This window comes from Vipera ursinii, assembly GCF_947247035.1.
Source record: "Vipera ursinii genome assembly, chromosome: 1".
Lineage (NCBI taxonomy): Eukaryota > Metazoa > Chordata > Lepidosauria > Squamata > Viperidae > Vipera > Vipera ursinii.
The window spans coordinates 337119774-337145750 of NC_139512.1; the positions used below are offsets into that span (position 1 = coordinate 337119774).

Consider the following 25977-nt stretch of genomic DNA (forward strand, 5'->3'; position numbering starts at 1 on the left):
TTAAAAAAGACAAAACCCATTTTGGCACTAAGCTATCCCAGATTGTTCTTGATAGGAATTACTGATCAGAGAAAAGGATACCGTAAGAGGATATTTCTGTAACAAAAAGTTCAATAGGCGTGTTAGAGTTGCACGTATGTGTAAATAAAAAGAAAGAATAATACCTTGCTGCTTTTGAAGCAGTCACTGGAAAGGGAAGGATCCTGGACCACAGTATTAGAAATCAATACTACACCATGAACAAAGACCTGCAAATACCAGGATGGAAAGGTAGGTGAGGTCCATCTCTTCACACAAGTATTGTTTTCTGTTTGTGTTTTCTCCCACAATCTCTCCTGCCCAGATAAAGCACTTTCTGAAGGAAGACTCAGAAGAAGCTGAGCTGGTCCAGTTCCTTAAGGATTCCCCACCTGAAAAGACCTTCCACCGGGTGAAGCCAGAAGACATCCATCAGGAGAAAAGATCCAGTCCAGGTGGGACTGAAATGTTCCCTAGTGCTGCAGTCCAGGCCATTCCCAAAGATGTCTTCGAGGAAAAGGAACAGAAGGCCTTCCACCGCCCTCATCCTCTAGATTTGAAACAGCAACACATGGCTGCTCCAACACCGCCAAGCCCATCCCGTCCCAGAAGCCCCTGGGGCAGGCTTGACCCATATGAATCAGATGAGGTAAAGCATCTCTATGAGCATTTCTGCCAGAACCCTCCCTCTTCCACCTCCTTCAGAATCTCTCTTGTAGAACTGGACATAGGATTGTGATCATGGATCCTTGAATATACTGAAATAGTCAGCCAGGGTTCCTCATCTCTATCGATGGGAGTATTTTGCTTATGATGAGTAAGCTTCTTCTAGAAATAATGTTTTGGTGTGCTTCAGATGCTGTAGTAATTAGTATCCCCCAATGATGCTTTTCAAGCTGGACAGATTATCATTGGCATTCCCATGTTGGAGAAAGCACAGAAGTAAAACAAGGAAGTTGGTTCCGGCCCTATGGAACCAACTTCCCACGGAACTCAGGACTGCCCCCGACCTTCGCTCATTTTGCCGGGACTTGAAAACATGGTTCTTCGAGCTGTTTGGCCCAGACTGAGGGGTTTTAATTAATTAATTTATTGGGTTTTAGTTTAACTTCAGGGACTGTAATTTAATCATAGTTTTAACTGATTTTAATTTTGTATGTTATGTATTTTAATTCTCCCTGTAAACCGCCCTGAGTCATACGGGAATAGGGTGTTATATAAATTTAAAAAATAAATAAATAAATAAATAAATAAATAAATAAATAAATAAATAAATACTATTTTATTGATCAGTTGATGACTCACTGACATGAACAGTGAGTGTATAAAGGCCCAGAGGCCCATTTCCTGAGTCTTGTATAGAGGATTTATGCCATTCATAAAAATGCTTTGATAAAGAATGTTTCTTGCCAGTGATACAGTTCTTGTATTCACCCAGTGTGTTTAATCAAATCAAGTTAAAGCATGTGAAGTTTAGTTACTTTTTAAAAGTTTTTTTGTGGTATAGAAACTAAGCCTATTTAATTAATATTATTAGTACATTATATGAACTCAGAAATAGATTAATTCTGTAATCAAGTTAAATTTATTGTGTAAATAACTTTTAAAAACCTGTTTGAAACATGATTCTTGCAAAAGGCCTGGCAATTTGTAATACTGCTTCCCCCCCCTCTTTTTCCTCTCAGGATGATAAAGAGTATGTGGGATTTGCAACACTTCCAAATCAGGTCCATCGGAAATCTGTGAAAAAAGGATTTGATTTCACACTAATGGTTGCAGGTATCAATGCTGAAGTTGCAAGGGCTGTTTCTAATTGTCGATCAGATGGTCGGCAGTTTGGCGGGTCGAATCTCGAGTGCCGCGTAACAGAGTGAGCGCCTGTTACTCGTCCCAGCTTCTGCCAACCTAGCAGTTCGAAAGCACGTAAAAATGCAAGTAGAAAAATAGGGACCACTACGGTGGGAAGGTAACAGCGTTCCGTGCGCCTTTGGCGTCCAGTCATGCCGGCCACATGACCACGGAGACGTTCTCGGACAAGCGCTGGCTCTTGGGCTTTGAAACGGAGATGAGCACCGGCCCCTAGAGTTGGAAACGACTAGCACGCATGTGCGGGGGAACCTTTACCTTTACCTATATAATTGTTGCTGATTAAAAGCACATTATTCATGGCAGAAAACTATAACTAAAACTAAATTTCATTTGTCTTATGTTTAAGTAATGTGTGTATAAAAGTCTAAAAGAGGAAAATATATTCTGTTGATCTTAGAAATAATTCCACAGTATTTTTACTGGATTAGATTGTAAAGTTGGATTTCTTAGCATTCTTTGTGAACTGATGAACAGTCTTAAGCGGCAGATACCAAAGAGCTAGAAATAGGAAGATTGGCTTCAACTATACAAACTTGCTATGCAAATTGCTACTGCTTGTTTTCTTTATTTAAAGAATTCCTCTTAATTTAAAGTATTCCTCACATTTGTCTCTTTTTTCTTCAGAGAAATTGTTTTCTTAAGAACTCATTTTCTTTGTATGTAATATTAACTGCTCCTCCTCTTCCTCCTCAGGAGAGTCTGGGCTAGGGAAGTCCACTCTGGTGAACAGCCTTTTTCTTACAGATCTATACAAAGATCACAAACTCTTAAATGCAGAAGGTATTTTTTCTTTCTTTGTTCATATGTTCCTTCATGCTTCTTATCTTCCAACTCTTAATACAGCAACAAAGATGATTGGGGGACTGGAGGCTAAAACATATAGGGAACGGTTGCTGGAATTGGGTATGTGTAAGTTTAACAAAGAGAAGGACGAGGGGGGACATGATAGCAGTGTTCCAATATCTCAGGGGCTGCCACAAAGAAGAGGGAGTCAAGCTATTCTCCAAAGCGCCTGAAGGCAGGACAAGAAGCAACGGATGGAAACTAGTCAAGGAGAGAAGCAACCTAGAACTAAGGAGAAACTTCCTAACAGTTAGAACAATTAACCAGTGGAACAACCTGCCTCCAGAGGTGGTGAATGCTCCAACACTGGAGGTTTTTAAGAAGAGACTGGACAGCCATTTGCCTGAAATGGTATAAGGTTTCCTGCCTGAGCAGGGGGTTGGACTAGATGACCTCCAAGGTCCCTTCCAACTTTATTATTATTATTATTATTATTATTATTATTATTATTATTATTATTATTATTATTATTATTATTATTAGTGTTTCTCAGCTTTGGCAACTTTAAGAAGGATTGACTTCATCTCCCAGAATTCCCAGCCAGCGTATGCTGGCTGGGGAATTCTGGGAGATGAAGATCACTCATCTTAAAAGTTTGAGAAATACTACTGTCTTAGCAGCTCACAAACAAAAAGCACAAGAATATGATACAAAATAGAAAAACAATGCAATAACTGTAAAACAAATAGCAGACCATCAGCCAAACCAAATAATCATAAAGCCAAACTAAGTAGTGGCGATACTAAGCCTGAAAGATGAAAGATTCTCAAGCCTCAGCTCCCAGAAGTACTTTGGATTGATCATTGTTCCTTAGCTCCACTTTCTTTCTATTGATTAGTTAGGCCTGCCACCCCCTGTCTTCCAGGAGGTAATCTTTTCTTGGTGAGGCAGGCAGGGCTCCCACAGCCTGTGCGCCTTACCAGCAAAGAAAAAAATAAATGGATAAAACGAAATGGTTCCTGTAATTGCTAGTCCTGACAGTATAGTGTGAAATGTGTGACTAAGGAAGTCAGTTTACTTCTCCTTTGAAAGACAAATCAATTTTACAAGTTTTACAGAAAGGTTAATTTTATTTTATTGTAACTGAAAAGGAAAATGGTAAAAGTCCCTTTTTTTAATTTTAAGCAGTCGTGCACAAAGCAGAGTTAAGTAGAGAGCTGTGAAATCACAGACATCTCCAAAGAATCTCCAGTAGGAAAACCATACAAAGCAGTCGATGAAATGGTATTGGTCTGTGGCCAATTCTGCAATATTCTGCAACAAATATTCTGCAGTATTTCTAGTTCAAACCTATTACTTACTCATTAGAGATAACTAGATCAATGTAACAAATGTCTCCTGCATGCGTTCTCTGGATTTTTCAGATTCTGTTAAATTCCAGCTTTTAATCAAAGATGCAGGAGCAGTGCTCTTTTACACAGCCAACGTTTCTAAAAATCAGGAAGGAGATCTTGTTTATGGTGGAAAGGCATTCTTTTAGAGACCTTATTCTTGCATAGTTGACATTTCCTTTGACTTGAAACTTTGCAAATACACCCTCTCCGATTCTCCTTTTTCTATCTTGGCGGGGGGACTAGAACGGATTGTCCAGACTGTGGAGATTACCAAGCATGTGGTAGACATAGAGGAGAAAGGGGTGAAACTTCGCTTGACCATCGTGGACACACCAGGCTTTGGAGATGCTGTAAACAACACAGAATGGTATGTCTCCCCAGAAAGTGGAAAAGAATTTGCCTGAGGAAAGCCTTATTGCAGAATCATGGGAAATTGTAGGGAGGGAATCCCATTAGGCATTTCTTGCAGGGATGAGCTAACTCTTGGATAGAGGCCAGGACTGTGGTAAAAATAATCTGCAAGAGACACAGGCCAGCTGGCTGTAGGACAGGTAAATCCTGCTGCAGGGGCTAAGAAGAACTGAGTCTTGCCCAAGAGGTAGTCTTTTTTACATGCATTGTTCATCTGGGGCCCAGATATGAATTTTGAAAGTCTGATAATATCCATTAAAAAAAATTAAAATATGAGTTAGAAAGGAATTTCTGTCTTACTGGTGTTACATCAGATCTTGAGGAAATTATATATGGTGGTTCCTTCTGGTGGTGTCCAAATACAATTGTATGCCAGATGCCATACAAGAAGGAAGGCATTTCTCTCTTCCTGTAGCTCTTCTGAAGTATAGTACTGCTTCTATTAACCTGGTTAATAATTAAAAAGAAACGAGGGATATTTATAAATTGAGTCACCAAGTTTACCTTGTGTGCTTAAGAATCCAGTACATGTCATTGTCTCAGATATCCAATAGTTCTGAGTCAAGATTGGCCTCAACGCCCACATCAACTCTATTGCTGCCTTACATAAAGATAAAAAGCTAGAGTTGCCCAGAAAAACAAGGCTCTTCTAGGCCTTTTGTCTCTATTTGTTTTTTTTTCCTTTTCAACTCCATCACATGATAGCAAAATAATGCGTAGGATCATCCAATACAGATTAGAGCCCTCTGTGGAAAAAGAGATGCCAGATGTTCAAGCTGGCTTTAGAAAAGGCTGAGGAACATGAGATCATCATTGCTGATGCACGCTGGTTAATTGAGAAAGCCAAATACCAACAAGAAGTTGTTATGTTCTTCATTAGTTATAGAAAGGTCTTTGTGTATATCACATCAAACTGTGAAATGTGCTTGGAAAAATAGGAATTCCAAAACAACTCATTGTCCTTATGAGTAACCTACAGGTAGTTCTCGCTTACTGATTACCTCATACAGTGACTGTTCAAAGATATGACAGTATTAAAAAAATAATTTTGAAACTGATTTATGATTGTTGCAACGTTCATCAGTCATGTGATTGCTGATTGTGTGCTTTGCCACTGGCACACATTTTTGCTTGTGACAAGCAGAGTTAACACTGCAGTGCTGAAGGCAGAAGTACAATCTTAAGAGTAGGCCACCCATGATTTGGACTAGGCCACATATGATTTGGAAAGGGGGCTGGCACAGTGTGGTCAGCAACTACCTTATGAAGGCCTAGGCCAGGCATTTCAGTAGCAGCAGAAATTGAGGGCAGCAAGGCTGGCAGAAATGGCAGGAGCATTGAGTGCAGGACAGTGGGGTGACAAGATGGCCGGGCAGGGGGAGAGCAGGGTGACAAGGCTGACAGAGGTAGCATAATGCAAGGTGGCCGAAAGGGCAGAGATGTGGAGGAAGATCAGGAAGGGGGGAGAGGAATTGAAGAGGAGGCACCTACAAAGGGGGGACCAGATCAGGAATGGCTTAGATCAGGGTAGATGCTTGGAATCTTTGGGATTCAGTTAATCATAGCAACTGGCATTGCCATCACTAAACAATGTGATCACATGACATCATATTTTGTGACTGCATCACTTAGCAGTGGAAATTCCAGTATTGGAGGGGCTGTCACAAAGAAGAGGGCATCAAACTATTCTCCAAAGCACCAGAGGGCAAGACAAGAAACAATGGTTAGAAACTGACCAAAGAGAGAAGCAACCTGGAGTTAAGGAGAAAGTTCCTAACAGTGAGGACAAATAACCAGTGGAACTGTTTGCCTTTGGAAATTGTGGGGGCTCCATCACTGAAGATTTTTAAGAAAAGACTAGACAGTCTCTTGTCTGAAATGGTATAGGTCCTCCTCGAGCAGGGGGCTGGAGTAGAAGACCTCCAAGGTCCCTTCCAGCTCTATTCTATTCTAAATTCTGGTTCCAATTGCTGCTGTAATTCAAGGACCACCTGTATTGACACTTTTCAACTTTGGTGTTGGAGAAGACTCTTGAGAATACTATGAACAGCCAAGAAATAAACAAATGGATCGCTGAACAAATCAACCAGAGCTCTTACTTAAGGCACAAATGACTTGGCTCAGTTATCCTATTCTGGGACATTATGCAAAGTCCTAGCCCTCTGGAGAAGGTTCTGATGCTGGAAAAGGAGGAAGGAAAGAGGACGACCAGCAGTAAGGTGGATGAACTCATTTGCAGTGAGTGACAACGAGTGCACTGTTGGAAGATCTGGAGGACCAAGTTAGGAACAGGTCTTTCTGGAGTATATGTGGTTGCTAAGAGTCAGTACCAACTTGATGGCACACAATCAGTTTAAATGTTTTTGAAAAGGTGGCTGAAATCCTGTCAGATTCCTGGGAGTGCAGCTGGCTTGGTCGCTCAACAGTGAGAAACTGGTGAAGTGGGTACAGCAGCACCTGCACTTTCTCCATCGCGTGAGAAAAGCACATCTTCCTTCCCCTGTCCTGACCACTTTCTGCAGGGGGACGATTGAGAGCATCCTCTCATACAGCATCACAGTCTGGTTTGGAAGCATCCCTGCTTCAGACAGGAAGGTGGTGCAGAGAGTGGTGAGGATGGCCGAAAAGATCATTGGCAGTTTCCTCCCTCCCATCCAGGACATAGCACAGAAGTGTTGCTTGAACAGCGTCCGCAAGATTATCTGGGACACTACTCATGCTCTTCACAACCTGTTTTCCTTGTTACCTTCTGGGAGGAGGCTTCGTGGTATCTGTAGCAGAACATCCAGATTCAGCCATAGTTTCATTCCAGATAGCATTAACCTTGTGAACTCTCAGGCTGCCTCCTTCCATTATGTATTCAAGATGGACGGTATTTAATATTTATTTGTTATGTATATGTAGGGGTGTGGGTCTATACGTATGTTGTTTATAGTATGTTTTAGGTGTGTGTCATGTATGTATTTCACTTTGAGAGCAGGCAACTAAATTTAATTTTTGATGTGTGCCCACAGCAAATTGACAATAAAAATTATCTTATCTTATATAATTTCTTTCAAAATAACTGGAACATTTTTTTCATTCCTGAGGTCATTTGATACCATATCAGTGGATAATTTGATTCCTGGTAGATTGAGTGAGCTGCGTTGATATGTCAGAAAGACTGCTGCATCTCTGGAGCAGTTCTACTGCTTTCTAAGCTGCAGCAATTGTGAACCAGCAGGAGACTTCTGAAGGGAAGGGACATATTTAAACTTATCTCCACAATGGCTTATCAGGCATGAACACATTAGAAGTCCTACTGAACTACTCTAAGCAGCCCCTCCTTCCCCCTACATGCTGGCATGAATGTGCTGCTTATGGATGATCTGTGGGCAAGTGTGTGACTCACTCAAGAACTTACATTGAGACTGGCTGAGGTGGGATTCAAATGAAAAAAAGAATGTAACCTACCATATTAGTTAATTGTGGATTGCCAGAAAATAGATCTGCATATAGATCCTTGGATGATTTGCAAAAAAATTGTCAGGGATTTCCTAATTGTCAGTAATAATACCTGTCCCAGCTCTGTATTATATTTCTGATATGAAAAACCGTTTAGGATAACCAGTTCTGCAATCTCAAATTCCTTGACTCAGCATTTTTAAAATTCTGTGTGATATTTACAGTTTTGATTGTGCAAACATGATGGCTGCCTCCCTTTCAACCCACCAATTCTAAACTATGTTCTCTTTCTTTCCCAGTTGGAAGCCTGTAGCTGATTACATAGATCAGCAGTTTGAGCAGTATTTCCGGGATGAAAGTGGCCTTAACCGGAAAAATATCCAAGACAACCGTGTCCATTGCTGCCTCTACTTCATTTCTCCTTTTGGTCACGGGTATGAACTAAACCAACCTACTCACGATCCTGGAACATGCTTTTTCTTTTTTTAAAAAAAAGTTAACTAAAGACTTGGTGACTGCCTTGCTTCCTAAAAAAACTCGTAGCAGTTTTTTTTTCCTGGCCTAGCCCTTTTAACCTCATGGTCTCCAATATGCAATCCCTGGTTTTCCAGCCTGGAAGTTATATATGGTTAGACTGCTCCACAACCAGTAAAGGCTATGTGCAATTAATATCATATCTATTCACATAGAAGCCAATTCACAGATAAGCCAATCCTTGACTCTTTTAACCAAAATACCATGAAAAACACACTACCTGTGGATAAGTTGGTCTGTATTTTTCATAATATTTTGGTTACAAATTTGAGGGTCTACATGTCTGCGGATGGGCTTATCTTCGGATAGATATATGGGAAATATGGGTACTTTTTAAAAGTACAGCATTATTGTATATACTTGAAGATAAGCCCATCCATGGATAAACAGAAACTGATTTTTAGATGGATTTTAGCACTTAAAATTCTCAGCTTATCCGGGACAAAATGGTATATTTGATTTTACATCATGAGATCATGATATGGCTTTCCTCACAGGATGCTGGTCATTGAGGGTTAAAAGAGAAGAATTCTCTGATAGGGTCCTTGCTCCATAGAGTTCAAATTCTTGAAGTCCTTTTGATTGATAAACCCAATTAGAATCTAGAATAAAGGGTTAAAGTAATTGGAAAAGACTCCCCTAAGTTGTTGGAAAACAGCAAAAGCCTTCAATATAAGTAACTCTAAAATGTGTGATCCAAATGGTATAATGCTTAAACAATTTGAATGGAAGGCCATACTTCTTTTAATGTTGCCTCCTCCTGGAAGTTGGAGTATCATTTGTTCTGCAGATGTTACTACATAAAATAAGGATGTCGCATCTTTGCCAAAAACATAGATTTTTCAGTCAGGATGTGCTACATAACCCAGTTCTGCCTATTTCTTTAATGTGTCCTTATATAATTAATTGAAATACCGTAGTTAGTTTTGTGGAGTATTATTGATTGCCGCCAAATAATTGGTACAGATTCTAGCATATGTTGCTTATTGGCCAAAAAAGAAGCAACCTCTTCCCACAGTTCCCAGGTATTCTATAGTGAACTCTTGTCTGCTCTTGGCAGTTTGCGACCTCTGGATGTTGAATTCATGAAAGCTCTCCATCAGCGGGTGAACATTGTCCCTGTCTTAGCCAAGGCTGACACTCTCATGCCCTCCGAGGTGGAACGAATGAAGTGCAAGGTAAAAGAGGAGATTGGGGCAAATGTGGGGACACTCACTTCCATGAACAATGTACAAACACATCAGAATGCATTGAGATAGAGTAGTAACCTAAGCAAGACTAATTGAAAAAGGAAAACAAAAAAGTAAAGGAAATGTGGAACAACCTGCCTCCAGAAGCTGTGGGTGCTCCAACACTGGAAGTTTTTAAGAAGAGACTGGACAGCCATTTGTCTGAAATGGTATAGGGTTTCCTGCCTGAGCAAGAGGTTGGACTAGATGACCTCCAAGGTCCCTTCCAACATCATCATCATTATCATCATTATTATCATTATCATTATTATTATTATTTCCAACATTTTAATAATAATAATAATTTAATTTCTATACCGCCCTTCTCCCGGTATAAAAATACAATGTACAAAAGTTAAGAAAAGAATTAAATATAGTAGCCCTATTACAGTAAAAATTAATAAAATTAATATTAAAATACCCCAAATTTTGAAATTGTTTCTTAAGTATAAAGATATTAAGTACAGGTAGTCCTCATTTTAGGACCACAAAAGAGACCAAGGAAATTCATTGCTAAACAGTGCGGTTGTCAAGTGACCCATCATGTGACCTCAACTGGCAGTCTTCCTTTCTGGCTTCCCCATTGACTTTCCTTGTCAGAAGCTGGTTGGGAAGATTTCATGATTGTAGGATACTGTGACAGTCATACATGCACAATGGTTGCCAAGCGCCTGAATCATGATCATGACTGTGGAGACACTGGTTGTGTGAGTGCCATCGTAACTTTAAATGGGTGATTGTAACTCCAGAGCTACCTGTATATATTTACACAAATATATAAATATAAATTCAGATTTTAAATGCTGAGTTAAATGTAGGCCATAAAGAATCATAACATCTTGTGCTTCAATTTGAGATTCTTCTGTTACACCCCCTCTTCCTCACATTGACTTTGTCGTGTGTTCCAGCTCAATCCTCCCTCCCTCTCCCAATTCCCCATTCCCCAAAATTCAGTGACATTGTGAAATCTGTATTCTTTTTCAAATTAACATACAGATGACTTTCAGTCTCTCCCTCCAAGTGACCACATGTATTTTATGAGAAACTCAGTAAGGATAAAGAATTGGGGGTATGGTACTGATTAAATGCTGAGTTCTTCATTCCACTGTTTGCTTTCTGGAAGGCCCTGATTGGCTCATGAAGAATTCTGGGAGTGGCAGTGGGTGCCCACATTCATGCATTTGGTCTATAGAATATAAGGAATCAAAGCTATGATTGAACTTCATTGGCTGCTGGCATGTTCCTCTGTTCTAGATTCGTGACGAAATTGATCGTTTTGGGATCCAGATCTACCAGTTTCCTGATTGTGATTCAGATGAAGATGAGGAATTCAAACTGCAGGATGAAGCACTCAAAGTGAGGGATTACCAAGAGTGGACATTGGGATCCATTGGTTCTGCTAGATGTACCTGATTGTGTTAGAACAAATTCAGAAGAAAGCCTAGTTTTCCCCACTCATATTCCACATATCCTGATGCTTTGACTGTAAAGGAGCTTTTCCTAATATTTGAAAACAGTATGTTTCATATTTGCTTGCCTTTTTAAAATTAAGGCATGTGTTCCAAGCCAGGCTTGTATCTCTAATTCTAGTTAAGACATATTAAAGAGAGGCAGCTAGGCTTGGATTAAACTCTTAGCCTAAGGGCACTATAACAAAATGAAATTCAATGGTGAAAAAAGTAAGGTTCTACATTTAGGCAAGAAAAACCAAATGAACAGGTATAGTACAGGTCAGGGGTAGGCAACCTTGGCTCTTTTATTACTCGTAGACTTCAACTCCCAGAATTCCTAAGCCAGCCATGCTGAGGGCAAAAAGGAGAGGTTTCCAAGGTGAGCCATACTGGCTCAGGAATTCTGGGAGTTGAAGTCCACAAGTCATAAAAGAGCCAAGGCTGCCTACCCCTGGTATAGGTGGTATGCTCAATAGTAGCAACTGTGAGAGGGATCTTGGAGTCCTAGTTGACAATCACTTAAATATGAACCAGCAGTGTGCTGCAGCTGCCAAAAAAGCCAACACAGTGCTAGGCTGCATTAACAGAGAGATAGAATCAAGATCACGTGAAGTGTTAATACCACTTTACAATGCCTTGGTAAGGCCATACTTGGAATACTGCATCCAGTTTTGGTCACCACAATGTAAAAATGATTTTGAGACTCTAGAAACAGTGCAGAGAAGAGCAACAAAGATGATTAAGAGACTGGAGGCTAAAACATATAAGGAATGGTTGCTGATATTGGGTATGTCTAGTTTAATGAAGAGAAGGGTGAGGGTTGACATCGGTTGACTATCGGGTAGGAGATATAGGAGTATAGCCAGCCGCACCAACAGGCTGAAAAACACCTTTTATCCGTGGGCTGTTAGGCTTTTGAATGAGAAATAACTTTTGTGAATTTTATGCAGAATTGACTTGGGAGGCTGGTGTGTGGTGTAGTTGGTTCACATGGTGTAGTAAGATGGAGGGTTTGTTGTCACTGTGTGTTGGGGGGTGGGAGCACAAAGGGAGGCTCAGCTAATCTCAATGTATACATAGTTGTACTTTGACAATAAAGATTCATTCGATAGCAGTGTTCCAATATCTCAAGGGTTGCCACAAAGAAGAGGGAGTCAAGCTATTCTCCAAAGCACCTGAAGGCAAGACAAGAAACAATAGATGGAAACTAGTCAAGGAGAGAAGCAACCTGGAACTAAGGAGAAATTTCATGACAGAACAATTAATCAGTGGAACAACCTGCTTCTAGAAGCTGTGAATGCTCCAACACTGAAAGTTTTTAAGAAGAGACTGGACAGCCATTTGTCTGAAATGGTATAGGGCAGGGGTAGGCAACCTTGGTTCTTTTATGAGCCAAGGTTGCCTATCCCTGGTATAGGGTTTCCTGCCTGAACAGCGGGCTGGACTAGATGACCTCGAAAGTCTGGTCCAACTATTATTATTATTATTTTTAAAAAATCAGCTTACTCTCATCCCAGATAGTGATGCTCATGATTTAATGTAGCTTTCCCCAGCCTGGTGTCCTCCAGATGTGTTTGGACTGCAGAATATCAGCCAGGATGCATCTAGAGACAGAGAGCAGGCTGGGTGACAAGCTCGTTTAAAACTGCTACAGTCCTTACAAATAGGTCCACAGTTTGGAAACCACGGGCCATTTTTTAAAATCACTTTTTTCTATTATATTGTTGTAGGCCACCCAGAGTAGTGAGATGGCCAGCAATAACAAATTTAACAAATAAAATTTAACAAATAATAAATTGTACTTTTTTTATGCCTGGCCTGAATCACTTAAAAAAGAAGAATCCCTTAATTTAAACAAATAAATGAAAGAGAATTGGTGGATTGCAAAGCACTCATGCATCATACTGTATGTATTTACTGCACAACAGGGATCAGCTCTTTCCCAAGCCACCTCCTTTTTTTTGAAGCCGTCAGACTCCGCTCCCTCTTATGCTGACAAATTTGGTGGTGCAGTTGATGACGAGGCAGTTTCCTTGTATCTTTTTGAGGAATGCTCTCTCTCGTCACTAAATATATGTGAAGTAGTGAAGATTGGGGAAGGTCCCTGCCATCCTGTCTGACTCCTAATTGTCACTGTTCTGCAGGACAGCATCCCCTTCGCTGTGATTGGCAGTAACACCATTGTGGAGATGAAAGGCAAGCGGATCCGGGGGAGACTGTACCCTTGGGGAATTGTTGAAGGTAACCTATAGCTCCATGTGGCAGTGTGGCCTAATAAACTGGGGACTACAGCTAATGGGCTGACATTGATTCAATACAGAATTCGGCAAAAATGTTCCATGCTCCCCTAGTTTGAATTGACATCCAATTACTGATGCTCTTGTGGGATGGAAATACAAAATATTGACTTTGGCAGCATAATGTCTTAGCTTTGGCAGTAGAAATCAATAAAAGCTTCCTGTCCCCAAGCATTAAATTAGTCATTTTGTGGGAAACGTGGCTTGAGCATGGTATTTTTGCACCACGTGCCCCCATATCTTGTTGGAAAAATCAGGAGGTGGGGATGAGGGAGAATATTGACAAGATGCCACCTCTTGGTAATCCCAGTTTTTTATTACAGGGGCATTCCCATAGATTGTCAAAAGAGTCAGGATGGTGGGCACAACTACCCAATCAAAGCCAGATGCCTTTTTAAAAATGCATTTCATGCACTTGACAACACAGTGGGGCTTCATTTGTGTAGTTGTGCCCTTCTTGGCCCTTCTTATCACTGCTGCAGATGTCCTCAGTGTAGATGTGGGAGGCAAAGAACAAGATGGCGTCTCTCCTATCGCATCCAAAACCCAAATGGACTGGTTGTTGAATTGTTCTTCTGTGTTACAAATAAGATTGCCTCCTTTACAGACAAAGCAGGCTGTGCAGCAAACATCCTTTCCTTCCTGCTGTGTCCTGGCACCTGCTGTCTGAGGTGGCTGCTTCAGTCTGTTCCAGGGTAGAGCCAAACCTGGTCCCATCCCATCCTTTTATCCCTGTTGGTCTTGAAACATCCAGTTTTAAAGCTTGGATTTGAAGTACAAGATTTGAATTTCAAGATTTGTTGTATGCCTGAAAAATAAATTGGTGTCAAACATAGCTTGAGAGAGCCAGTAGGTAGGTGAGTAGGGAATGAGAGGGAGAGAGATTGAGAAAATATATAATCTTTCTTGATATTAATACTATAGATGAGACCACTCAAAAAAGCTAAACTGCCTAAAATGCTGATGAATCAAGGTGCTGAATCTAACAACTGCTTTAAAATGTTCTCCAGTTTATTACAGAGGAGGGCCTGTCCACAAACCCTACTGGCAGCATAGAGAGAGGACCTTTGGCAAATCAGCTTTAGGAAAACTAAAACAATAATTGCAATGTTTGTTATAAGGAGGTACTTTTTTGTATTTTTGTAATAAGGAAAAAGGGGAGAGGTGGCATTAACAAATCCCAGCAAAATCACTTGAAGCTGATCATTGCGTATATACATATGAAAATATTTCCTCCAAATGTGTGGCTGGGAGTTGCGTACTCTTCAGGCTCACTTTGTAAGTCTTATCTTGAACTGGCCTGGTCTCTCTGGAGTGCAGACTCCTGGGAACGTAAGAGGAACCAAAAGGCTACAAGCAAAATAGGAAACAAAAAGCTTTCTTTCGTGTTTTGCCTGCCTGCCTGTCTGGACATTCAGCCATTCCCCAGACAGGCTCCATTTCACTTTAGTTGCTAAAAGCCATCGATAGGCTTTTCATCTTCCATGGATTTGTTTCCAGTTTTGAGATTGTTGAGCTAGAGACCGTCACTGCACTACGCGGTCTCAAATTGCACTCACTCAACTCTGTATTCTTTTGTCAGTGGAGAACCCTATGCACTGTGACTTTATCAAGCTACGCACCATGCTGGTAAGGACCCATATGCAGGATCTGAAGGATGTGACTCGGGAGACTCACTATGAAAACTACCGGGCTCAGTGCATTCAGAGCATGACTCGCATGGTGGTGAAAGAGCGGAATCGCAAGTAAGTTAGGGGGTGCTGTGAAGAAGGAGGTGGAACTGGGGAGGAGAGAAGCTGTGCAAATGGCTGGGAAGAATGAAGGAGATACGAAAGGTGGGACCCCACTTTCAGTAACCTTGTCGTAACCTCCTCTCCAACAGGTATGAGGAGGAAAGACAGGCAAAGCGGCCTTAAAAATTCTCAGGTGGAAAGAATCTGATGGAGGCAGTTCATCAAGGAAAATTAATGCTGGCTTAAATTCACAGATTTTTTCTAATGATGATTTGGGCAGATATTTATTATAACAACAGATGGATAGCGCTCTATTGCAAGCAGAATAAATTGTGTACATTGAAATCCATTTTCCTGGTTTGTGCAATTTTGTGCTAGGACAGGTATCTGTAGAAAAGTGATGCAGTATAAATATGAATGCAAGCAATATCTTATGTTTTCCGTTTTAAACTCAGAAAGTGGCTGATGGGTTGCATGACCAAGGTGGCATCAGATAGAAAACTCACCAAAGTGAATGCAGAGAAATTTTATTCCTTTTTTGGGGGGCTTGAGGTTTTCAGTGAATTGTCCTAATAGCAGAAACACATGTACATAAGTCTGGTTGCTTAACTTTTCCCATTTTCCCCCAAATCTGTTAACTTTCAGAAGTGTGGTTCTCATTTTTCCCAGTTTCCCAGTTGACACAATCATTGGATACGGTGGGTGTAAAAAATGGGAGGTGTTCTACAGTACGGCTAGGTCCAAAATCTTGAGATAAAATACAATACGTTGTAGCCTCTTGATTTTCTTGTAGGCCTTCTTCAGCTCACCATCTTGGTGATCTATCAAGGAAAGTCTTCGATAAACCTTTCCTGAGACTCTGTTTCTCTTAACTTATCTTTTCTGTTGTTCAGGTATAAGCTTTTGTGACTTTTCATCTAATTTCATCAGATGCAAAGAGTGGCTTGGAAGATGGAGGATTTAAATTGGGATTAAAGTTGAGGAAGGAGGGTAAGACAGGTTGATTGTGCAGATTATATGTGAGACAGATTACAAGTACCTTTAAATCCTACATTTTATGAAATGTGCTAATCTTCTTGGGGGGTCCTTGAGTAGTACTAAGTATCTTGGAGCTTAACCAGTTGAATGCACTAACCTGATAATCCTCTGTAACTCTTCCATTGCTGCAGTTTGCAATCTGCATGCTAGAAGGGACTTAGTAAGAAAGCAAAGGGCAATAAGCTTGGGTGGGAAGGAATACAGGTAGAAAAAGAAGAAAAAAGAAATCTTAGTAAGGATATCGAGGAGGTAGCATATTCAAGAAATTATTATGTATTGCTACTGTTTTGCATTGGTCTGTGTGAAACTGCAGGGTAGGCCATTCTCTCTATGTGTGGTAAGTACTGGCAGTGGTTAGACTTATCAAACTATTTGGGGGCGGCCCTGTGTATTATATATGAAGGATGAAATCTATACATCCATGTCTGTTAGATATGAATTATTATTTCAGCAGCTCTGACTGAAAGTTACCGTTTTCTGAAGAAAGCAAATTAGACAATATGTGACTGAGGGAGAAACAGTGTATAACAGAGCAGTGTTTCTCAATCCCAGCAACTCGTATGGACTTCAACTTCCAAAATTCTCTGGGAGCCTTGGCTGAGGAACTCTGACAGTTGAAGCACACACATCTTAAAATTGCTGAGATTGAGAAACACTGGTACAGAGAACTTTGAAGAAACTGTCCTCCTTTTTATTGTATCCTGGATCCTTATTCAGCATTTTGCCCATATTTACCACGATTTTTGTCCTCTGTAAATGGAGAGTAGCCTATATTTATATTGTATATTTGAGGAATTCATTATGTGCCACCAAGTTGTTTTCAACTCCTAGTTACCACATAAATGTTCACCACTAGGCAGTCTTTTTTTGCACATTTCAACTCTCTAACAATATTTATTAATTTATTTATTAATTTAATTTATATACCGCCCTTCTCTCAAGAGACTCAGGGCGGTGAACAGGGCAATACATAAAAGTTAAATACAAAAATTAAAATTAAAATTATTAAAACATGATTAAACAATGCCCATAAATAATACAAATTTAAAATTGAAGTTATTAATAAAAATCCCAACCCGTCCCATCAGGCCAGGCCCGCTTGTTTAAAGAGATGGGTTTTAAGGTCGCACCGGAAGGAGCGGAGATCGGGCGCCATCCGGAGCTCAACTGGAAGATGGTTCCATAAATCCGGTGCACCCACAGAGAACGCTCTCCCCCTGGGGGCCACCAGTCGGCATTCTTTGACCGGCGGCACCCTGAGGAGGCCCTCTCTGTGGGAGCGTACTGGGCGGAGGGAAGTTGACGCCGGCTGCAGGTGCTCCCCAAGGTATTCTGGACCCATGCCATGAAGGGCTTTGTAGGTCATTACCAACACCTTGAACCTCACCTGCCCAGTCGGAGTCCAAACCGGTCCGAATCCGAGCGATTTTGTCCCTCTGAAACACATACTTTCACATCCCCTTTTCCTCTCTACCTGAGAAAGAGGATTATTTTCTAGGCAACCCCTAGGCAACCAAGAATCTGTGGTTTCAGAGGCTTTGCTTCCATCTGTCTGGATTTTCAGTTATTTATTATTTATTAAATTTTTTATACCGCCCTTCTCCCGAAGGACTCAGGGCGGTGTACAGGGCAATAAATATCAGAATATAAATACAAAAGTTAAAAGAAGTTAAAAAGAATTAAATAATCATGCCCGATATAATACAATAATTAAAACTATGTTACAATTAGATCCAACCCTAAACCCATCAAACCAGGCCAGATTGTTCAAATAGATAAGTTTTTAAATCGCGCCAGAAGGAGCGAAGGTCGGGGGCCATCCGGAGCTCAACCGGCAAGCGGTTCCATAGGTCTGGCGCGCCCACAGAGAACGCCCTCCCCCTGGGGGCCACCAATCGACATTCTCTGATCAGAGGCACCCTGAGGAGGCCCACTCTGTGGGAGCGCACTGGACGGAGGGAGGTTGATGCCGTAGGTAATCCGGACCCATGCCATGTAGGGCTTTATAGGTCATTACCAGCACCTTGAATCTCACCCAGAGGGCAACTGGCAGCCAATGCAGCTCGCAGAGCAGAGGTGTAACATGGGAGTATTGGGAGACCCCCAACAGTGGTTCCACCACTGGCAGATTTGGTCCATGATGCCTGAACTAGGGCACAAATCAACCATCTAAGCCAGGGATGTCAAACTTTCAACGTCACATGACGTGTTGCGATGTATCACGACTTTTTTTCCATTGCCGGCAATGCAGTTTTGCCATGACGCTTCTGGCCCGTGGGGCAGCAGTTTGACACCCCTGATTTAAGCCAAGGGAAAATCTGGAAAGGGGGGGGTGTGAGTCTTGGAGGAAAGCTTCTTCCCTGCCCTGCCGTCCCATGGTAAATTTAAGCTGGGGGTATCCAGTCCCCTCTTCTGCTTGCCATTCTGTTTAGAGGGAAAAGAGATGTCCCCCTCTTTGAGATTCTGCTGCAGCAACTGTTTCTTGGGGTGAACAACTGAACCCCCCCTTTCCAGTTCTGCTGTTGGACTGCAGTAAGCTTGTAATTGCTGAGGACTTGTATAGCCAGGCTGGAATTAATGCATGACACTTTCCTCCAGAGCTGCATCTATCTGGCTTTCATGTATTTCCTATAAAAGTTCTATAAAATTTTGATGGGTGCTTGGAAGTCAGAACACCGTCTGTATGCATGTAAGATGCTTAAGCTTATTGCTGGATTTACGCAATCTACTAACCTTTACCAGAGTTACTAGTAAGCACTGTTACTGGTAAAAAAAACCTGTGTGAACACAAACACCAGGCTTTTATTTGACCTGGTTAAGTATGTCATATGAAGATGAAGATTTGGGGCAAAGATTGTTAATTGGGAAAGGCTTAAACTTCAGATTTGAATCCACATTCTTGGTTCAGTATGATCATTAGGTTTTTTTTCCAATTTGCAGTCTGTAATCTACTTTCCATAATGATCTCCTGATTTGTGAAATGACAACAGGGAAGATGAGTTAGGAAGCATCTTGATTCATGACTTGCCAACCCAAGTCCTTTCCTCCCCCCCAAAAAAGTCAACTAGACTTTCTTTGTTTTTGCTTGAAGATGTTTCATTTCTCATCCAAGAAGCTTTTTCAGTTCTGAGTCTGTCTTCCACTTCCTCTTTTGATAATTGGTTCCACCGTCCACCATTCTTGCCATTAGGAAGTTTTCCTCAAAATGAATGTGAAACAATTGTCTTTGCAAGATAACCTCGAAACATCTGGGGGAAGCCAGACTGGAATTAAATCATGGAATAAATAACAAAAGGAGTTTGAGGGAAACCAAATACAGCAGTTTGATGGGAGGCAAATGGGATATTTTGTGGGCTTGCACACCCAAGCATTTTTTGTCACCTGTTCTCTGAGAATGCTTTAATGTATTTTCTCCTCTTTTACTTCTTTCCTGGTTTTGTTTTTTGAAAAAAAAACACCCCACAAACAGCAAATTAACGCGAGAAAGTGGGACTGATTTCCCCATCCCAACTACACCCACGGTGCCAGATTCAGAGACAGAAAAACTGATCCGGGAGAAGGATGAGGAGGTAAATAATGGGGTACTGTTTTGGGGGAGATTGCTGGTGCTTGAAAGTTGTATTGTATAACATCAGGGTTTTGCCCAGTACAAGCCAGATTCACACATCAAGAAGACCAGTTTTTTTTAACAGCAGGCTCACATAATGTGTCTATGGAGATTCTCAGTCATTCAGGTCATGATTGTCCCAAAGGTGCTTTTTCAAGAGGCACCTGGACTTTCTTGTTTTTCTTTGAAGATGTTTCCCTTCTCATCCAAGAAGCTTCTTCGGCTCTGACTGGATGGTGGGGAATGGAAGGATTTATATTCCTAGCAGACAGCTGGTCATTTGCATTCTTTTAGTGAGTCGTTGAGACCACTTGGAGGTTTGTTTGTGTCCTCAAGGTCACCTGAGTAGTACATCTGCACATTGGTATATCATACCCTCAAAACACTCCTTTTCCACCTGGCTGACCTGGACGGACAGGCATTTTAATTATGTTTACAATTTTTAATTTATTTTTAATTTTTAATTTTAATTTATTGCACAGATGACTTTAATTTTAATTTTATCTTAATTTCTGTACTTACTATATGTTATTGTTGTTAGCCGCCCTGAGTCCTTCGGGAGATAGGGCGGGATATAAGTCCCATTAATAAATAAATAAATAAATACCCATTCACATGTTTCTTCTGCTTCCTCAGTACATTCAGGTGTTATGTATGCAGGCACCTGCATAGCAACAGCCACCAGGGGGAGTTTGTCTGAACGGTTTCGGCGGGAAACCTAGGGCCAACCCCATTGGCTGTCCGCTTACCTGGCCGGGTACTTAAGGAGGCCAGGTAACCCTCACTCCCCAGTTCACTACCCCCTCCAATAAAGAGCTGAACTCACACTCTGGCTGGTGGTGGTTCTGACCACTTGCATAATAATTACATTAAAAAAAGCTAGTTTACCTTGTTTAATGTAGGTGCTGGGTAATTTTGCAAATTGAAGTCCACCCAACTTAAAGTTGCTGAGACTGAAGAACCCTGCTCTAAGAAATATCTGGTATCCCATGAGTCTTTTTATCAGGAGAGTATGAGCAAGCCTTTGTGACATCATTGGTCCTTTTCTAGGGGTTAAGATTATGACTATCATTATCAATTACATTTATATGCTTCTGACTTTCAGCAACTCTGTGTAGTTCATCAATTGAGGGTTGGACTGGAAGACTTCCAAGGTCCCTTCCAACTCTGTTATTCTTTTGTCCTTCTGATTTAATCAGTGTTTTGAGTTTGCATAACACATTATTCTGTAACTGAATGATATGGGTTCTTATTATATGCTAAGCCAGGCTGGGGGTGGAGACTAACCGTAGTCATTGGATATGAATCTGTGGTAGCAATTGTCAACTTGGACCTCAGCTCCCAGAATTCTGAGAGCAGAATTGGCACCTCTTAAAGTTGCTTGAGAAAGATGGATTTATGGCAAAGAGGACACAGCCCATTGCTTAACTCTCAGCAGTGAAACCTTCTAAGCTGCATTTGACCTCTACTCTGTCAGTTTTAGAAGACATGTTTAAGTATCTCTCTTTTAGACAGGACTTTATAAATCAGAATATTGATTTATGTTGTAAAGTATATGTTTTGGTACTTTCAATTTTGTATTTTTAGGGGGAAGTATTTATTTTGGGCTTTCAGTTTGCACAGAAAAATTAAGCAGATAAATTCTTGGCTTATTTTTCCCCTTTCAGTTACGAAGACTGCAGGAAAGATTGCAGAAAATCCAACAGCAGATGGAAAATTCATAGTAATCATAAATTGCCCTACCCCAGCACATATTTTTTGTCCCTGCTGGCTGGCATCCTTCCAAAGCAGAAAATGTTTACATCCCTCTGAATTTCATCCCATCTCCAGTACTTGGTCCTTGACAAACATATATTGCTGCAATGATCGCCTTAAAACCAAAGTTCTACAATTACTTACTCATCTAAGAAATGAGAAACTGAGAAAGGCTTCAAGATGCTACTGCAATCTAACACACGGGAATTTTTCCTTTTTCCATCCAGTCTGGCTACTGATCATCATTGTAGTGATGTTTCTGTAGAGACCAGAGACGAACTATTCTGCAGTCACAGCACTGAAAGGAAACTTAACTCTCATCTGACAGCAGACTATGATAATTTGTACCAACAACTGTGCTTGACAAGATTCTGTCCAGATTCCTTTCTAACCCAGTCATAAAAAAGATGCAAGTGTGAAAAAGCAGGCATACACAAACACTAGTAAGATATTCTCTCCAAGTCCATCTTAAAATTATTGGCAAAAGTATATGTACACAAGTGATGAAATGACAAAATGCTGATCTGTAAGATGGTAAAATGGAGAGCTTTCAGACTCACATCAGATGTTGGGAATGCTTTAAAAAAATTCTTCTGGAAAATCTGAAGGGCATCAGCAGTAGCCAGCAATTAAATTTCCTAATTATAAGTCCCCTTGAAATGAATGGGAACTGCCAGAATCTTGCACTGAGGAAATTTTGACTGGATTAAATACAAGAGCACTCCCTTTGCAAAAACTGTTTTGTTCTTTTTTATATTTATCTCCTCATAAGGGAGAGTCAAAACATGGAGTTAATATAGTTTTTGCAAGCTAATATTATTAATTTTATTTAAGATCTTCAAGCTATTTATCAAATTAAGATAAAAAGAAATTTACTGTCCTGTGCACAGCCATGCATACCCAGCTGCTGGTGGATGTGGAAAGTAACCACGCTTCTTGCAAGGAATATTCAGTTTCATTAGAAATTGTTCCTTCCCATGTGTCTTAAAGTGACTGTGTCTCTTTTGTGAATATGTATCAGCTCATACTCTCAATCAAGAATACCTAAATTAGGACTATTCAGCAAGTGGTTCTTTTAATGTGTGGCTTATTCCAAATGGAAATTTTCCTAAAAGTCTGGGGAAAAAATGCCTGGCGTTCTCCCCTCTCTGGAGGGTCAAGTCCTTAAAATCTGCATGCTGCTGCTTTTGTGGGAGCCAATCTTCTGAATCTGCTAAAATTCCCATCTCTGCTGATCATGCATGCTGCAGTTACGCTTTGAAAGAAGATCCCAGAGAACAAAGCTACACATCTTTCTCAAACCAGCTGATTGGTTGCTCACAGAAAAGGTTAGTGAAGTTCAAAAGAAGAGAAACAGCCAACCCATTCACTCTTCTAGGTCTCCCCTCACTTCAAGGCTGTTCAGAAGGACCAACAGAAACCCAAGATTATGGCAGCAAGGCATTTTCCTCTTTTAAGGGATGGTGCCCTTGTTGGAAAGTGCCCTGAGAAAACCACGGTGATCTCACTGGAGATATGGGTGCAACCCCATGAAAGCCACCTGCTCTTCCAGTTTGGAACTGAAGTATGGATGACTTCTCATTAAACAGGCCTTTTCTCCCTGTAGGCTCCACAATGGAAGAGAAGCAAAGGATTGGCAGAGGATGGAGAATAATTCAAAGTGCACGTGGGTAGCACAGGACATGAACCTTTTGGAGCAAAAAGATGATGCTTCTGAATAAAGCTAACAGTCTTTAATTTGTAGCCCAGTGCAGCATGTCAGCATGCTGGATCAGACCGAGGCTCTCATGTTAGTAGCAATGGTGATTAGTGGTATATTTCCTCTAGCCATGGAGACTCTATAGGAGTCAACTCTTGATAGATATCTGTTACTACTCACCCTTCTGTCTCATTCTCTTTTCTGACCAGCTGCCTGTCATAATAGCTGTCACAATGTCAATGAATCCAGATCCAAACAGACTTGTAAGCTGGGCCAAGAAAAGCAGAATGTGGGTTATTTTCTCTAGAAGTTTCAGAACCCACTGGGTATCATAGAACCATCTCTGTAGCAACTATTATAATATCACCTGCAGAAACTTCTGAATAAAGAAAGGCCCCAAAATTGCAGGTGTGGAAATAAGAAATCCTTACACTTTAGCCAGTCCTTTCCATCTAGCTCTAAATGAAATAGGATTGCCAACTGACCAGAGTGGGGGAAAAAGCCTAGCCTTAGCCTAGCATAACCTGGCCTGCTTCTGTGCTTTAAAGATACCTTGATATATATAAACATGTTTTTCATTGCATGGAAGAAACACTACTTGCTAGTATTGGTAGAGCAATCTGCTATTACAGAGGCTGACCCCATATTCTCGGCTTCAATATTTATAGAGGTGCTTCCAAATAAGGCTTTTCTTGTGCAATTAACCTGGTTTGTTCATGCAATATTACTGGGGGGCTGAGAATGTCATTTTCACTAGTAAACGCCCTGTATTCTTCCATTTTTCCCCTTTAATGTGAAGAAAAAATCTGAACGGGGAAGCTTTTGATTGGTACTGTTAAACAGTCCTCTATCTGAAACTGTAATTGTTTTCTTCCTATCGTAATATTGTGATGCTATCATTTGATATGCTTATTCTTAATTACTGATTTACTTTTTATTATTAAATTATCCTCTAGGACACATAGGGGGCATTTGCACTTCTAAATTGTTTACACAGATGAAGGCAAATACCTACTCTAAAATATCACTATTTATAACCTTATTTAAGCATCATTTAGTTATTTCCTATAGAGCAGGGGTGTCAAACTCGCAATGTCACGTGACATGTCGCGACATATCGCGACTTTTTTTCCATTGCCGGCAATGGGGTGGGCGCAGTTTTGGCATGACGCATTGGGCCCGTGGGCCGGCCGTTTGACACCGCTGCTATAGAGCAGGGCTTTTCAACCTTTTCACCCATTGTACCACTTTTAGGATATGGCAACATCCGAGTACCACCAGTCACCTAGCAAGGTGTCAAAAACTTATAACCAAAAAAAGAAAAAGAAAAAAGTGATGAAGTACAGGTATTCCTCGACTTACAATAGTTCGCTTAGTGACTGTTCGAATTTACAATAGCACTGAAAAAAGTGCCCCCCCAAGCCACAGCCGAGCAAAACACCTGTCTGCCTGCCTGGAGACGCTCTTCCTCCTGTCCGAGGTTTTCATTGTTATGAGCATTTCGGTTGAGGATTGGCAGCGGGGGTAGGGGGTGGGTGCCCCCCTCTGCTGGGTGGTTGCAGCAGGTTTTGGTCCCTTCACATGACCCTGGGACACTGTGACCGTCATAAATATGAATCAGTTGCCAAGCATCTGAATGTAAATCACAAGACCCTGGGGATGCTGCAACATTCCAGCTGATCGGCGCTTCTTCTGGGCTCAGCAGAAGCACCGGGATCAGCGCTGAGCTCCAGCTGGAGACTGGCGCTGAGCATGGTGCTTCTGCTGAGCCCTGACAGCCCTGCAGCTCCAGTTGTCTCTCGCTCAGGCTTGTGTGGTGCTGCCACCGGTTCAGCTTATTCCCCTCCCCCACTACCACTTTTCTAGGATGGTCGTGTACCACTTTCCAGGTGCCAATGTACCACAGGTGGTACCCGTACCACTGTTTGAAAAGCCCTGCTATAGAGGCATAGTGAAAGCTGAAGTAGCAGTCCACAAATTCCCATTAGCACATTCAGACAAGTGATTTCCCCCTTTGCTTCAGTCCAACTTCCTTGTTGCATACAAGGAGGGCTGTTCTTGTGCCATAACTGAATGTGCAAAAAACTAAAAGAAGTAGCCCCAAATTATCTTTTATTTTTTTTTAAAAAAAAGTTTCTAACCTTCATGAGATGAAGATAGGCACTGTGGTTAGATGCTAAGCATAAAACGTGGCTATTAAACGTAGTGCTGGGATTCTGGAATGCATACAGTGGTATGGGAGAAGGTTTTAATACATTAATATATTCCGGAGGGTGTTTGCAACTACCGTATATGTTGAAAATCCTGCCCCCTTTTAAGTGGATTGCATCACAACATGTGTAAAAAAGGGACAGGGCTTTGAACACACATTTGTGGAGTTCATTTTTTAACTCTTTTCCCTCTTCTCTCCCATCCTGTGGATGCTTCTGAATGCATAGTATTGTGTGCTCTTAACAATGCTTCCAAAACATTGTGTTCCTTTATTCTCACTGCCTTAATTGCTGGGTTAGTCCCAGGAGTAATAAAAGATGAGTATGTGTGAGAGAGTTGTAGGATGTTTAGGAACCCCCAAACAGTATTTCTGCTTTTATTCATTCATTTTTCAAATCTTGATATTTTCCTAAAAAAAAGAGAAAAATTCTGTCTGTTGTCTGGGGCTGGGAAATATTTATTGAAAGTAGTTTATTTTTTAATCCCACCAATAAAAGTAGCTAA

The 25977-nt window shown here is 41.0% G+C and overlaps 1 protein-coding gene across 1 annotated transcript; it reads left to right on the top strand.

Annotated features, from left to right (window-relative positions):
* The first annotated feature begins 393 nt into the window (after positions 1-393).
* Positions 394-25977, top strand: SEPTIN4 (septin 4). The gene is made up of 11 exons (XM_083367690.1): positions 394-667; positions 1704-1797; positions 2581-2667; positions 4308-4431; positions 8219-8353; positions 9514-9631; positions 10937-11038; positions 13278-13374; positions 15013-15175; positions 19671-19770; positions 21476-25977. Exons 1-11 carry the CDS (start codon positions 485-487, stop codon positions 21530-21532), a joined length of 1260 nt encoding a protein of 419 aa, XP_083223816.1. The 5' UTR covers positions 394-484; the 3' UTR covers positions 21533-25977.

What these genes read in the sequence shown, in the direction of transcription:
- SEPTIN4 (XM_083367690.1), top strand. Translation starts at nt 485, where the DNA reads ATGTTCCCTAGTGCTGCAGTCCAGGCCATTCCCAAAGATGTCTTCGAG. An exon ending in ACCCATATGAATCAGATGAG is followed by an intron (nt 668 to 1,703) that starts GTAAAGCATCTC and finishes TTTTCCTCTCAG; the next exon opens with GATGATAAAGAGTATGTGGG. An exon ending in TGGAACGAATGAAGTGCAAG is followed by an intron (nt 9,632 to 10,936) that starts GTAAAAGAGGAG and finishes CCTCTGTTCTAG; the next exon opens with ATTCGTGACGAAATTGATCG.